Here is a 13,488-nt window from a genome sequence, read left to right as displayed (position 1 = left end):
ACTAACCGCCATGTTGGAGAGATCTAAAATCGAAAATACTATGTAAATAATCCATTACCTTTGATTCTCTTCATCAGATGTCACTTCCAGGAATCCCAGGTCCATAACGAATGTAGTTTTGTTCAAAAAACCTCATCATTTATGTCCAAAAAGCTCTGTGTTGTTAGCACATGATCTAAGCCCGCCGGACTTCACTTCATGAACGAGGGGAAAAAATATATTTACGTTCGTTCAAACATGTCAAACGTTGTATAGCATAAATCATTAGTGCCTTTTTTAACCAGAACATGAATAATATTCAAGGCGGACGAATGCATTCTCTTTTAAAACGTATTGGAACGCGGGTACCCAACATGACCTCGCGCGCCAGAGTCTAATCGGCCATCACCGTTCCATGGCTCTTGTTCGGTCAGATCTCACAGTAGAAGACTCAAAACACTTTGTAAAGGCTGGGGACATCTAGTGGAAGCAATAGGAAGTGCCAAAACATTAATAAGCCCCTGTGTGTTTCAATGGCATAGGCTTAAAGGTAATTCAACACATCAGGTATCCACTTCCTGTCAGAATCTGTCTCAGGGTTTTGCCTGCCAAATGAGTTCTGTTATACTCACAGACACCATTCAAACAGTTTTAGAAACTTTAGGGTGTTTTCTATCCATATATATGGATATTCTAGTTACTGGGTAGGATTAGTAACCAGATTAAATCGGGTACGTTTTTTTATCCAGCCGTGAAAATACTGCCCCTAGCCCCAACAGGTTAAGTGCTAAATACGGCTGCTAGAATCCTGACTAGAACCCAACATTTTTATCATATTACTCCAGTGCTAGCCTCCCTACACTGGCTTCCTGTTAAGGCAAGGGCTGATTTTCAAGGTTTTACTGCTAACCTACAAAGCATTACATGGGCTTGCTCCTACCTATCGTTCCGATTTGGTCCTGCCGTACATACCTACACGTACGCTATGGTCACAAGACGCAGGCCTCCTAATTTTCCCTAGAATTTCTAAGCAAACAGCTGGAGGCAGGGCTTTCTCCCATAGAACTCCATTTTTATGGAATGGTCTGCCTACCCATGTGAGAGACTCAGACTCGGTCTCAACCTTTAAGTCTTTATTGAAGACTCATCTCTTCAGTAGGTCCTATGATTGAGTGTAGTCTGGCCCAGGAGTGTGAAGGTGAATGGAAAGGCACTGGAGCAACGAACCGCCCTTGCTGTCTCTACCTGGCCGGTTCCCCGCTATACTCGGCCTTGTCTCAGGATGGTAAGTTGGTGGTTGAAGATATCCCTCTAGTGGTGTGGGGGCTGTGCTTTGGCAAAGTGGGTGGGGTTATATCCTGCCTGTTTGGCCCTGTCCGGGGGTATCATTGGATGGTATCACAGTGTCTCCTGACCCCTCCTGTCTCAGCCTCCAGTATTTATGCTGCAGTAGTTTATGTGTCGGGGGGCTAGGGTCAGTCTGTTATATCTGGAGTATTTCTCCTGTCTTATCCGGTGTCCTGTGTGAATGTCATTATGCTCTCTCTAATTCTCTCTTTCTCTCTCTCGAAGGGCCTGAGCCCTAGGACCATGCCTCAGGACTACCTGGCATGATGACTCCTTGTTGTCCCCAGTCCACCTGGCCGTACTGCTGCTCCAGTTTCAACTGTTCTGCCTGTGGCTATGGAACACTGACCTGTTCACCGAATGTGCTACCTGTCCCAGACCTGCTGTTTTCAACTCTCTAGAGACAGCAGGAGCGGTAGAGATACTCTCAATGATAGGCTATGAAAAGCCAACTGACATTTACTCCTGAGGTGCTGACCTGTTGCACCCTCGACAACTACTGTGATTGTTATTATTTGACCATGCTGGTCATTTATGAACATTTGAACATCTTGGCCATGTTCTGTTATAATCTCCACCTGGCACAGCCAGAAAAGGACTGGCCACCCCTCATAGCCTGGTTCCTCTCTAGGTTTCTTCCTAGGTTTTGGCCTTTCTAGGGAGTTTTTCCTAGCCACCGTGCTTCTGCACCTGCATTGCTTGCTGTTTGGGGTTTTAGGCTGGGTTTCTGTACAGCACTTTGTGGATTCAGCTGAGGTAAGAAGGGCTATATAAATACATTTGATTTGATTTAATTACATCAAAGCTACTTTCAAGAACCTCAAATATAAAATATATTTTGATTTGTTTAACACTTTTTGGGTTACTACAGGATTCCATGTGTTATTCCATAGTTTTGATGTCTTCACTATTATTCCACAATATAGTAAAAAATAAAGAAAAACTCTGGAATGAGTATTTTTTTTAAAAAGTATATATTTTACCTTTATTTAACTAGGCAAGTCAGTTAAGAATAAATTCTTATTTACATTGACTGCCTACACCGGCCAAACCCGGACGACGCTGGGCCAATTGTGCGCCGACCTATGGCACTCCCGATCATGGCTGGTTGTGATACAGCCTGGATTCGAACCAGGGTGTCTCTAGTGATGCCTCTAGAACTGAGATGCAGTGCCTTAGACCGCTGCGTCACTCGTGAGCCCCCAAGCGAATGCCTCACAGATACCTTAAAAAAAGTAGGGGCATGGATCAGAAAACCAGTCAGTATCTGGTATGACTACACAGGCGGTTGACTGTGACCCGTGGAATGTTATCCCACTCCTCTTCAATGGATGTGCGAAGTTGCTGATATGGTCGGGATCTGGAACACGTTGTCGATCCAGAGCATCCCAAACATGCTCAATGGGTGACATGTCTGAGTATGTAGGTCATGGAAGAACTGGGACATTTTCAGCATCCAGGAATTGTTTACAGATCCTTGCGACATGGGGCCATGCATTATCATGGTGAAACATGAGGTGATGGCAGGGGATGAATGGCAGGACAATAAGACTCAGGATCTCAATAAAATGCAATTGTGTTCGTTGTCCGTACCTTATGCCTGCCCATAACATAAGCCCACCGCCACCATGGGGCACTCTGTTCACAACGTTGACATCAGCAACCCACTCACACACACGTCTGCCATCTGCCCGGTATAGTTGAAACCAGGATTCATGTGTGAAGAGCACAATTCTCCAGCGTGCCAGTGGCCATTGAAGGTGAGCATTTGCCCACTGAAGTTGGTTACAACGCCGAACTGCAGTCAGGTCAAGACCCTGGTGAGGACGATGAGCATGCAGATGAGCTTTCCTGAGACGGTTTTTGACAGTTTGTGCAGAAATTCTTCGGTTGTGCAATCCCACAGTTGTCAGCTGTCCAGGTGGCTGGTCACAGACGATAACAGAGGTGAAGAAGCCGGATGTGGAGATCCTGGGCTGGCATGGTTACACATGGTCCACAGTTAAGGCCGGTTGGACGTACTGCCACTCTCTAAAACGATGCTGGGGGCAGTTTATGGTAGAGGAATGAACATTAAATGATCTGGTGCCAAACAGCTCTGGTGGACATTCCTGCAGACAGCATGCAAATTCTACTCTCCCTCAAAACATCTGTAGCATTGTGTTGTGTGACAAAACAGAGTGGTCTTTTGTCCCCAGTACAAGGCATGCCTGTGTAATGATCATGCTGTTTAACAGCTGGATGGATTATCCTGGAAAAAGAGAAATGCTCAGTAAAAGGGATGTAAACATTTGTGCACAGAATGAGAGAAAAATGCTTTGTGCATATGGAACATTTCTGTGGTCTTTTAGTTCAGCTCATGGGACCAATACTTTACATGTTTTACAAATTGTTTTGTTCGGTGTAATATCATGCATTCAACCACACGGCATTAACCTGTAGTGTAGCCACATCAGACAGTCAAGCAATGTCTTTGTATATACTGCCATCTACTGGCAATATGATACTGACTATAAAGCAGGTGACACTGTAAAATTGACAAATGCAAAAGTTACATTCAGTGGCTTTGTAGCTCTTATTGTGTAAGTTCCCTACAGTCAGTACTATTAACTCTTTTTTTTGGTATCTGTACTTCACTATTTATATTTTGACAATTTTTACTTTACTACATTCCTAAAGAAAATAATGTACTTTTTACTCCATACATTTTTCCTGACACCCAAAAGTACTCGTTACATTTGGAATGCGTAGCAGGACAGGAAAATGGTCCAATTCACGGACTTATCGAGACAACACATGGTCATCCCTTCTGCCTGATCTGGCGGGCTCACTAACAAATGCATATTTTGTAAATGATGTCTGAATGTTGGAGTGTGCCCCTGGCTATCCATACATTTTAAAAACAAGAAAATGGTCCCGCCTGCCTTGCTTAATAGAAGGAATTTGAAATTGTTCATACTTTCTTTTGATACTTAAGTATATTTAGAACCAAATACTTTTAATCAAGTAGTAGTTTACTGGGTGAGTTTTACTTGAGTAACTTTCTATTAAGGCATCTATACTTTTACTCAAGTATGACAATTGGGTACTTTTACACCACTGCCTACAGTTCACATCATTATATATATATATATATACATACATATATATATATATATATATATATATACACAAATCAGGTGTGGGAGAGATTCTTGTCTGGCGTCCGGTTGGCTCTGGCAGTGATGAACAAGCAGATGGCGGTGCCAGAGGCTTCCCCCACACCCTTCCCACAGTGCCTAGCTGGAAGATCTGACACCCCCAGTGTGTCACCAGGTCCTGCCCAGCTACAAGGAGCTAGGGGTCCTAACCCTCAGCAAACTGGTAGTGGTTGTCAACCCTTCTGGCACAGCACTGTCAACTGTCACTCCCATCAAGGGTGACTTCAAGACCCAATGGCAATTATGGAAGGACATGTCAAACACACAACTCAGTTCTTTAGTTTAATCTTGCTAGCAGACAAGCATATGGGCCCTGGCTCAGCACTAACTCACAGGCACAGAAAGGCTGCGTTTACATAAGCAGCCTAATTGTTCCATTTCCTAACTAATTGGGCGTCACAGATCTTTTTCAGAGCTTATCCAATTGGTCAATTGAGAAAATATCAGAATCGGGGTGCCTGTGTAAACACAGCTAAAGTTACATTGCCTTTTTATGTTTTAATTCTAGATGGTGTTTATGTGCTAAAGAGACATGTATACGCCCTCTTGAATAGGTTATTTGTTGGCATCCCTGCCCTAGAAAGATTGAAACTCAAGTCCTGAGGTTTTTTTTAAATAATAAAGTAAATAAAAATGAAGTATGGAATGAGTTAGTAAATTGTCCATGTTCTGTATTCCAATTGTTCTGGTCACAAAAAGAGAGATTTGCTGGCTGGCTAACACCTGAATGTTCAGATATCAAATAACAGCAGTACTGTAACAATTTTACCTGATTGTTGTACCAAAGTAAAACATGTTATTTCAGTGTCTTGATGTGAATCTGGAATTCAAATCTCAAAACGTTGTCACACTGCCAAACCTTATCGGTAAACTTGGGGATGGGCTAGAGAAATGTAATCACCCAAAATTCCAGGATATGGACACAAGAACTGACCATCCATATCAAAATGACTGTCTAGCTTTAAAACAAACTGTTTAACTTAATATTTTGGATTCTGATGGGGTAAGACAGCGCATAGGGATATGATTGAGGCATGGTTATTCACCAGAGTGAATATATACTGTAATGTACTGTAACATGCTTTAACTACTTTCGGAGAGGTTATTTAGTTGGTGTTTTCTGGAGTGGTTAAAGACTTCGGTTGATGCCATTGTAACACGCATGTGACAAATTTGATTTGTACGTTTCTAATGGCAACTAAACATTTCACTGGATGGCCAATTACATATCTATATTAGAGGTCGACCGATTATGATTTTTCACCGCCAATACCGATTATTGGAGGACCAAAAAAAGCCGATACCGATTAATCGGACAATTTTTATATATATATGTAATAATGACAATTACAACAATACTGAATGAACACTTATATTTTAACTTAATATAATACATAAATAAAAATCAATTTAGTCTCAAATGAATAATGAAACATGTTCAATTTGGTTTAAATAATGCAAAAAACACAGTGTTGGAGAAGAAAGTGCAATGGAGTATTTCTCCTGTGCAATATGTGCCATGTAAAAAACCTAACATTTAAGTTCCTTGCTCAGAACATATGAAAGCTGGTGGTTTCTTTTAAAATGAGTCTTCAATATTCCCAGTTAAGAAGTTTGAGGTTGTAGTTATTATAGGACTCTCTCTCTATATATATATATATATATATATATATATATATATATACACACACCATTTGTATTTCATATACCTTTGACTATTGGATGTTCTTATAGGCACTTTAGTATTGCCAGCCTAATCTCGGGAGTTGATAGGCTTGAAGTCATAAACAGCGCTGTGCATCCCAGCATTGCTAAGAGCTGCTGTTTGAATTAATGCTTACGAGCCTGCTGCTGCCAACCACCGCTCAGTCAGACTGCTCTATCAAATCATTGACTTAATTATAATATAATAAAAACACACAGAAATACAAGCCTTAGGTCATTAATATGGTCAAATTCGGAAACTATACTTTAGAAAACAAAACGTTTATTCTTTCAGTGAAATACGGAACCGTTCCGTATTTTATCGAACGGGTGGCATCCATAAGTCAAAATATTGCTGTTACATTTCACAACCTTCAATGTTATGTAAAATTCTGGCAAATTAATTACGGTCTTTGTTAGGAAGAAATGGTCTTCACACAGTATACCCTGACTCTGCTTGCACAGAACGCAAGAGAAGTGACAATTTCCCTAGTTAATATTGCCTGCTAACATGAATTTCTTAACTAAATATGCAGGTTAAAAAAAATATACTTGTGTATTGATTTTAAGAAAGGCATTGATGTTTATGGTTAGGTACATTGGGGGCAACGACAGTGCATTTTTCGCGAATGTGCTTGTTAAGTCATCACTCGTTTGGCGAAGTAGGCTGTGGTTCGATGATAAATTAACAGACACCGCATTGATTATTTGCAACGCAGGACAAGCTAGTTAAACTAGTAATATCATCAACCATGTGTAGTTAACTAGTGATTATGTTAAGATTGATTGTTTTTTATAAGATAAGTTTAATGTTAGCTAGCAACTTACCTTGGCTCCTTGCTGCACTCGCGTAACAGGTGGTCAGCCTGCCATGCAGTCTCCTCGTGGAGTGCAATGTAATCGGCCATAAATGGCATCCAAAAATGCAGATTGTTATGAAAACTTAAACTTGGCCCTAATTAGTCGGCCACGCCGATTAATCGGTCTACCTCTAATCTATATACACACCATCTTTAATTGCCACATTTTAACCACTAAGATACAGTTAAGGAGAGATCGCAGCGAGTACAATTTCAATACATTTATTGAAAAAAGTGACAAGTCCACCCAACGAATTGAGCCACAGCCTAGAACTGGATGACCTGGCCCTGAAAGGAGAAAATGAAAATGTTTTACAAGACAGCTCATAGATATTCAAACAGCACAATTAATCATTCACATTCACCTTTACAAAATGAAAAATACAAACACTGCTTCCGAATCCAATCATCTTTAAATCTGACAAATCTAGGCAAAATTAATTAGGACTTGTTAACATTCGTTAGGGCATATCTAAAAGGCAAACCGTTCCAGAGTAGCACACGGTTGGCCAGTGAAGGCCTTCAGAGTGCTATTACCAATTCCTCTCTAGGCAGTATCTTAACCACAAAGACTTCTGAGGAAGCATGTATGTTTGGAATTTACTAAACTGTATACAGAGGAACGATCTAAAGTGAATGAGCGAAGACGTGTATCAATAGTTGAACCACGTGTCAAATGTCACTGATTAACAATAAACTTAATTTAGACGTCCACAAACCATATACGTTTCTTTTTATGGTTCTGGAACAAATACACAACCCTTTCCAGAAGCCGAATAAACATTGGCCAGGAAAAGCAGTGTTTCACTACTTAGTTGGAATGAGAGTTTGTACTTGCTTACCTTTCTCTTCTTGTCACCTCCCAGCTCAAAGTGTTTGCATCTCTTGATGGGCACCATTCTCTTGGCCCTGCAGTTGGGCTCCACGCACTCCAGCCTTAACACAATCTTCTTTGTAGTCTTAGCCTGAGGAGAGAATCCATGTAACAAATTTAGAAAATAATCCAGGATTCAAGCACACATGACATGGCAGTGGCTGCATTTTGATTCTCTACCCTTAAATGTGTACTCGTTCACTCCCCGTCATGCATTTAAAACCATCGGATTGATGAAGTGTCCATTCCATTAAAATTCATGAGGGGGAGTGTGCGAGTGTACACTTAAAGTAGTACCAACAAACAGTAAAAAAAAAGCTGTAAAAAGGTTCAGACAATACTGTATAAGTACACTACCGTTCAAAAGTTTGGGGTCACTTAGAGAAATCAAATTGATCAGAAATATAGTGTAGACATTGTTAATGTTATAAATGACTATTGTAGCTGGAAACGGCAGATTTCTTATGTAATATCTACATAGGCGTACAGAGGCCCATTATCAGCAACCATCACTTCTGTGTTCGAATGGCACGTTGTGTTAGCTAATTCAAGTTGATCATTTTAAAAGGCTAATTGATCATTAGAAAACCCTTTTGTAATTATGTTAGCACAGCTGAAAACTGTTGTCCTGATTAAAGAAGCAATAAAACTGGCCTTCTTTACACTAATTGAGTATCTGGAGCATCAGCATTTGTGGGTTCGATTACAGGCTCAAAATGGCCAGAAAAAAATTACTTTCTTCTGAAACTCCATCAGTCTATTCTTGTTTGGAGAAATGATGGCTATTCCATGCAAGAAATTGCCAAGAAACTGAAGATCTCATACAACACTGTACTACTCCCTTTACAGAACAGCGCAAACCAGAATAGAAAGAGGAGCAAGAGGACAAGTACATTCGATTGTCTAGTTTGAAAAACAGACGCCTCACAAGTCCTCAACTGGCAGCTTCATTAACTTCTTGAAGGCCGGTGGCAGTATTCGGTATTTCGGATGACGGACGTGCCCAAAGTAAACTGCCTGTTACTCAGGCCCAGAAGCTGGGATAGAAGCCTGAAACTCTTTCTAAAGACTGTTGACATCTAGTGGAAGCCCTAGGAACTGCAATCTGGGAGGTATTCCTTTGATTTTCCCATAAACAAGGATTTAGATGGGCAGACACCTCAAAAACAAAAACATTCCGGATGGATTCTCCTCAAGTTTTGAGTTCTATTATACTCACAGACATTATTTTAACAGTTTGGGAAACTTTAGTGTTTTCTATTCAAATCTACACATTATATGCATATCATAACTTCTGGGCCTGAGTAACAGGCAGTTTACTTTGAGCACCTCATTCATCCAAATTTCCAAATATTGCCCCCTAGCCCAAAGAAGCTAACGGGATTTGAGCCATAAGAAGTTAAATAGTACTCGCAAAACACCAGTCTCAACATCAACACTGAAGAGGTGACTCTGGAATGCTGGCCTTCTAGGCAGAGTTGCAAAGAACAAGCCATATCTCAGACTGTGATGGTTGCTGATAATGGTGGTTGCTGATAATGGGCCTCTTGTAGACCTATGTAGATATTCCATTAAAAATCAGCCATTTCCAGCTACAATAGTCATTTACAACATTAACAACATCTACACTATATTTCGGATCAATTTGATGTTATTTTAAATGGACAATTTTTTTTGCTTTTCTTTCAAAAACAAGGACATTTCTAAGTGACCCCAAACTTTTGAACGGTAGTGTATGTGGAAAAAGTAAAGGAAAAAAACAGAAGCATTCATTAAGTTGTCTGAGGTTTACCTATAACCTTGCAATGGAGGAGAAACAGCAGGGCCTCAAACCATCCCAGTTATCTCTAGCAGACACTTTAGGAAAGGACAAAGTCACTACAGGCCAAGGCTCGCTGACAACGGCCTGCACAGTCTACATTTGTAGTATACATTATTGGATACATTGTAGGGTACCTTATACCAGTGGTTAAATTCCTTTCCTTGAGTAACCACCAAAGTACAGTTATGTTGCCCCAGACCCACACTTGTGGTTGTCCACGACAACTGTACTGTTGGGGTTACTCAAATAAAAGCGTTAACTGATAAGGTACCCTTTGGTAACGTTTCCAGTACACACAAAGCTTCGCAAACTCACCTTTTTGCGGAAAATAGGCTTGGTCTGTCCACCGTAACCAGACTGCTTTCTGTCATATCTTCTCTTACCTAAAACACAGATATAAATTATTTATCTTGGAACACATTGCGGTCAATGCTACCTGCCAATGCTCATTTTGAGACTGAAACTCACCCTGTGCATAGAGGGAATCCTTTCCCTTCTTGTACTGGGTAACTTTGTGAAGCTGGTGCCTCTTGCACTTCTTGCAGTAGGTCCTGCGGGTCTTTGGTACGTTCACCTGAATCACACAAACATTAATTTAGAAACATGTACACCGACAGTGCAGTAGTATGGTACATTGTCATTTACAGTAGCTCTGCATTCGTATTCATTCACTGAACACTGGGCTTCACAACAAATATCCAGTATGGTGGTCAGGTCACTACCATTCAACCTAAGGGGCTACTACCCAGACAAGAGCCTTTTCCTATCTGTAGGCATTTTTGTTCAAAATACTAGTTACATGTGCATACTTTCTGCCACAAAGTTGTATAATCAAGTCTACCAACAATCGCTTTGGTGACCACCTGGATCTATAAGGTAACGTAGACACCATTGTCTCCATAACGCGCACCACTTACCTACTTGATGACCAGCCTATAGTACATTTGCTATGTTTAAAAACGTTAACAAGTACTTAGCAATGATGCACATCTAAAATGGCAATACCAACTTAATTATGTTGCCAAAAATACAATAATATGGGCGATTTCATGTAGCTAGCGATATCATCGATGTAACCATTCGCTCGAGTTTTGTTATAGGCAACTATATTGGGAAATATATATACAATCACTAATAATGTGTCCCTAACTATTGCGTTCACACATTAGGTACTTTAGAACGTAGCAAGTGTATGTATATTTCAAAGATTACAGTAGATGTTTTAAGCGTATTCATGGTGAAGTTTCATACCATTGTAACGACCCGATCCAGACGAAAAAAAGGAAGAACGAAGCCGGTAGCACTCCTTCGTAAAGACCATTGGCTGATGCAGAAGTATAGGTCCTAATTTTGAACACTGCCACCTTATGTTTAGGAGTGTGGAATAGAACCAAATACTTTATATTACAGAAGTAGGCCTTCAGTACAAAGCCTCAATATACAGCACAAGGATCTGGCACCTGTCTGTTTTGGACTGTTTCGTTCCGATGTTGTGCCGAAAGTCTCCACCTGCCAGAATTCTCCCCCTCTTCGCGTTCTTCATTGCTGCGTCTTGCTTGCTAGTTGAGATTTCTGCTCTTCACTCCGTTGTCAGTTTAGCCTACATTTCACTGATCTTGGTAGCAGAAAGCAGTTTTCGATTTGGCTATTTGTTTCAAGTGTATGTGGCTGTTCTAGCTTGTATGGCGCCCGGTGTCGTCCCCGGCAAGATGCTGCCCTGGGTGGCTGCCCATGTCGCCCGTACTGAAATCCGCTACTGATTTTGTATTAGTCTATACATAAATCTCTTTGCCAAAATTCGTCATCTCTCCCATGTCTTATTCGACTAGTATTTTTGAAAATGTAAGGATACTAATTCAGCCGAAGTTTTTCTGAAATGTTTATTGCTTACCAACATATTACTCCCATCCTCTATGTTTAATATAACACACATACATTTATTATTAATTTCGGTTGCCTATCCTGACGTGAAGCTTGTTCTATAGAAAGTATTTAACTCTGACGTGTGCCACAGAAAGTATTTGACTCTAGCCACAAAATTAAGGAAATTAGAAGGGAGGGGGAGGGGGGGGGGGTTCTGGCAGGGGGAGATTTTTGACACAACACCGGAACCGATTTGGTCGGATCCAGTAGTTCTCGTGGCATGAAAAATAATGTCAACTTTTTGCAATGTAAAAATTATAATAAAATCGATCAAAGTTCAGTCGAGTTGACTCTTTGTTAATTCTCTTTGTTAATGTGAAAAAGTAGAATTTCAGCCCTGGCCTGATATTTTGAGTTGATTCGGGTTGAGCCGACACAGGTTTAGGGTTTGTGCAATTTTGCAATCTATGTTTGAGACCAAAGCAAGGCTGCGTGAGAAGCCCGCCTGTATCTCTCACCGAACTAGAATGAGATTCACTTTCTACGATCTCTCTCCCTCTCGTTGCAACCTGCGAGAAGGGTTCTGGAGGAGCTGCAGCACCCCTGATGAATTGAGATACATTTGCCAAAGTCTGTTCAGAAACAAATTAAATAATATAGAATAGCCTACTACACGATCACTGGTCATCCCTACTGTGGGGTTATTTTTTGTTTTTATCTTTCTGTAGATATTGAATGTGCAACTATAATTACGGTTTATAATATACTGCTCAAAAATGAAAGGGAACACTAAAATAACACATCCTAGAATGAATGAAATAATCTTATTAAATACATTTTTCTTTACATAGTTGAATGTGCTGACAACAAAATCACACAAAAATAATCAATGCAAATCCAATTTATCAACCCATGGAGGTCTGGATTTGGAGTCACACTCAAAATGAAAGTGGAAAACCACACTACAGGCTGATCCAACTTTGATGTAATGTCCTTAAAACAAGTCAAAATGAGGCTCAGTAGTGTGTGTGGCCTCCACGTGCCTGTATGACCTCCCTACAACGCCTGGGCATGCTCCTGATGAGGTGGCGGATGGTCTCCTGAGGGATCTCCTCCCAGACTTGGACTAAAGCATCCGCCAACTCCTGGACAGTCTGTGGTGCAACGTGGCGTTGGTGGATGGAGCGAGACATGATGTCCCAGATGTGCTCAATTGGATTCAGGTCTGGGGAACGTCCATATCATCAATGCCTTCCTCTTGCAGGAACTGCTGACACACTCCAGCCACATGAGGTCTAGCATTGTCTTGCATTAGGAGGAACCCAGGGCCAACCGCACCAGCATATGGTCTCACAAGGGGTCTGAGGATCTCATCTCGGTACCTAATGGCAGTCAGGCTACCTCTGGCGAGCACATGGAGGGCTGTGCGGCCCCCCAAAGAAATGCCACCCCACACCATGACTGACCCACCACCAAACCGGTCATGCTGGAGGATGTTGCAGGCAGCAGAACGTTCTCCACAGCGTCTCCAGACTCTGTCACGTCTGTCACATGTGCTCAGTGTGAACCTGCTTTCATCTGTGAAGAGCACAGGGCGCCAGTGGCGAATTTGCCAATCTTGGTGTTCTCTGGCAAATGCCAAACGTCCTGCATGGTGTTGGGCTGTAAGCACAACCCCCACCTGTGGACGTCGGGCCCTCATACCACCGTCATGGAGTCTGTTTCTGACCGTTTGAGCAGACACATGCACATTTGTGGCCTGCTGGAGGTCATTTTGCAGGGCTCTGGCAGTGCTCCTCCTGCTCCTCCTTGCACAAAGGTGGAGGTAGCGGTCCTGCT

General features: G+C 41.5%; 1 protein-coding gene and 1 non-coding gene across 2 annotated transcripts; both read right to left on the bottom strand.

Annotated features, from left to right (window-relative positions):
* Nucleotides 1-7,296: 7,296 nt before the first annotated feature.
* Nucleotides 7,297-11,174, bottom strand: LOC106611504 (large ribosomal subunit protein eL42). Its single transcript, XM_014211770.3, has 5 exons — nt 11,038-11,174; nt 10,255-10,360; nt 10,102-10,169; nt 7,933-8,055; nt 7,297-7,378 (listed from the first exon to the last, which is right to left on the bottom strand). Exons 1-5 carry the CDS (start codon nt 11,038-11,040, stop codon nt 7,358-7,360), a joined length of 321 nt encoding a protein of 106 aa, XP_014067245.1. The 5' UTR covers nt 11,041-11,174; the 3' UTR covers nt 7,297-7,357.
* LOC123724182 (small nucleolar RNA SNORA9) lies at nt 9,740-9,876 on the bottom strand. The gene has a single exon (XR_006756860.1). It is a non-coding gene; the product is annotated as a small nucleolar RNA SNORA9 (small nucleolar RNA).
* Nucleotides 11,175-13,488: the final 2,314 nt, after the last annotated feature.

This window comes from Salmo salar, chromosome 09 (assembly GCF_965601325.2).
Source record: "Salmo salar chromosome 09, fSalSal1, whole genome shotgun sequence".
NCBI classification, from domain to species: domain Eukaryota; kingdom Metazoa; phylum Chordata; class Actinopteri; order Salmoniformes; family Salmonidae; genus Salmo; species Salmo salar.
Note: the sequence above shows the minus strand (reverse complement) of the source record. Positions and strands in the feature narration are given on the sequence as shown.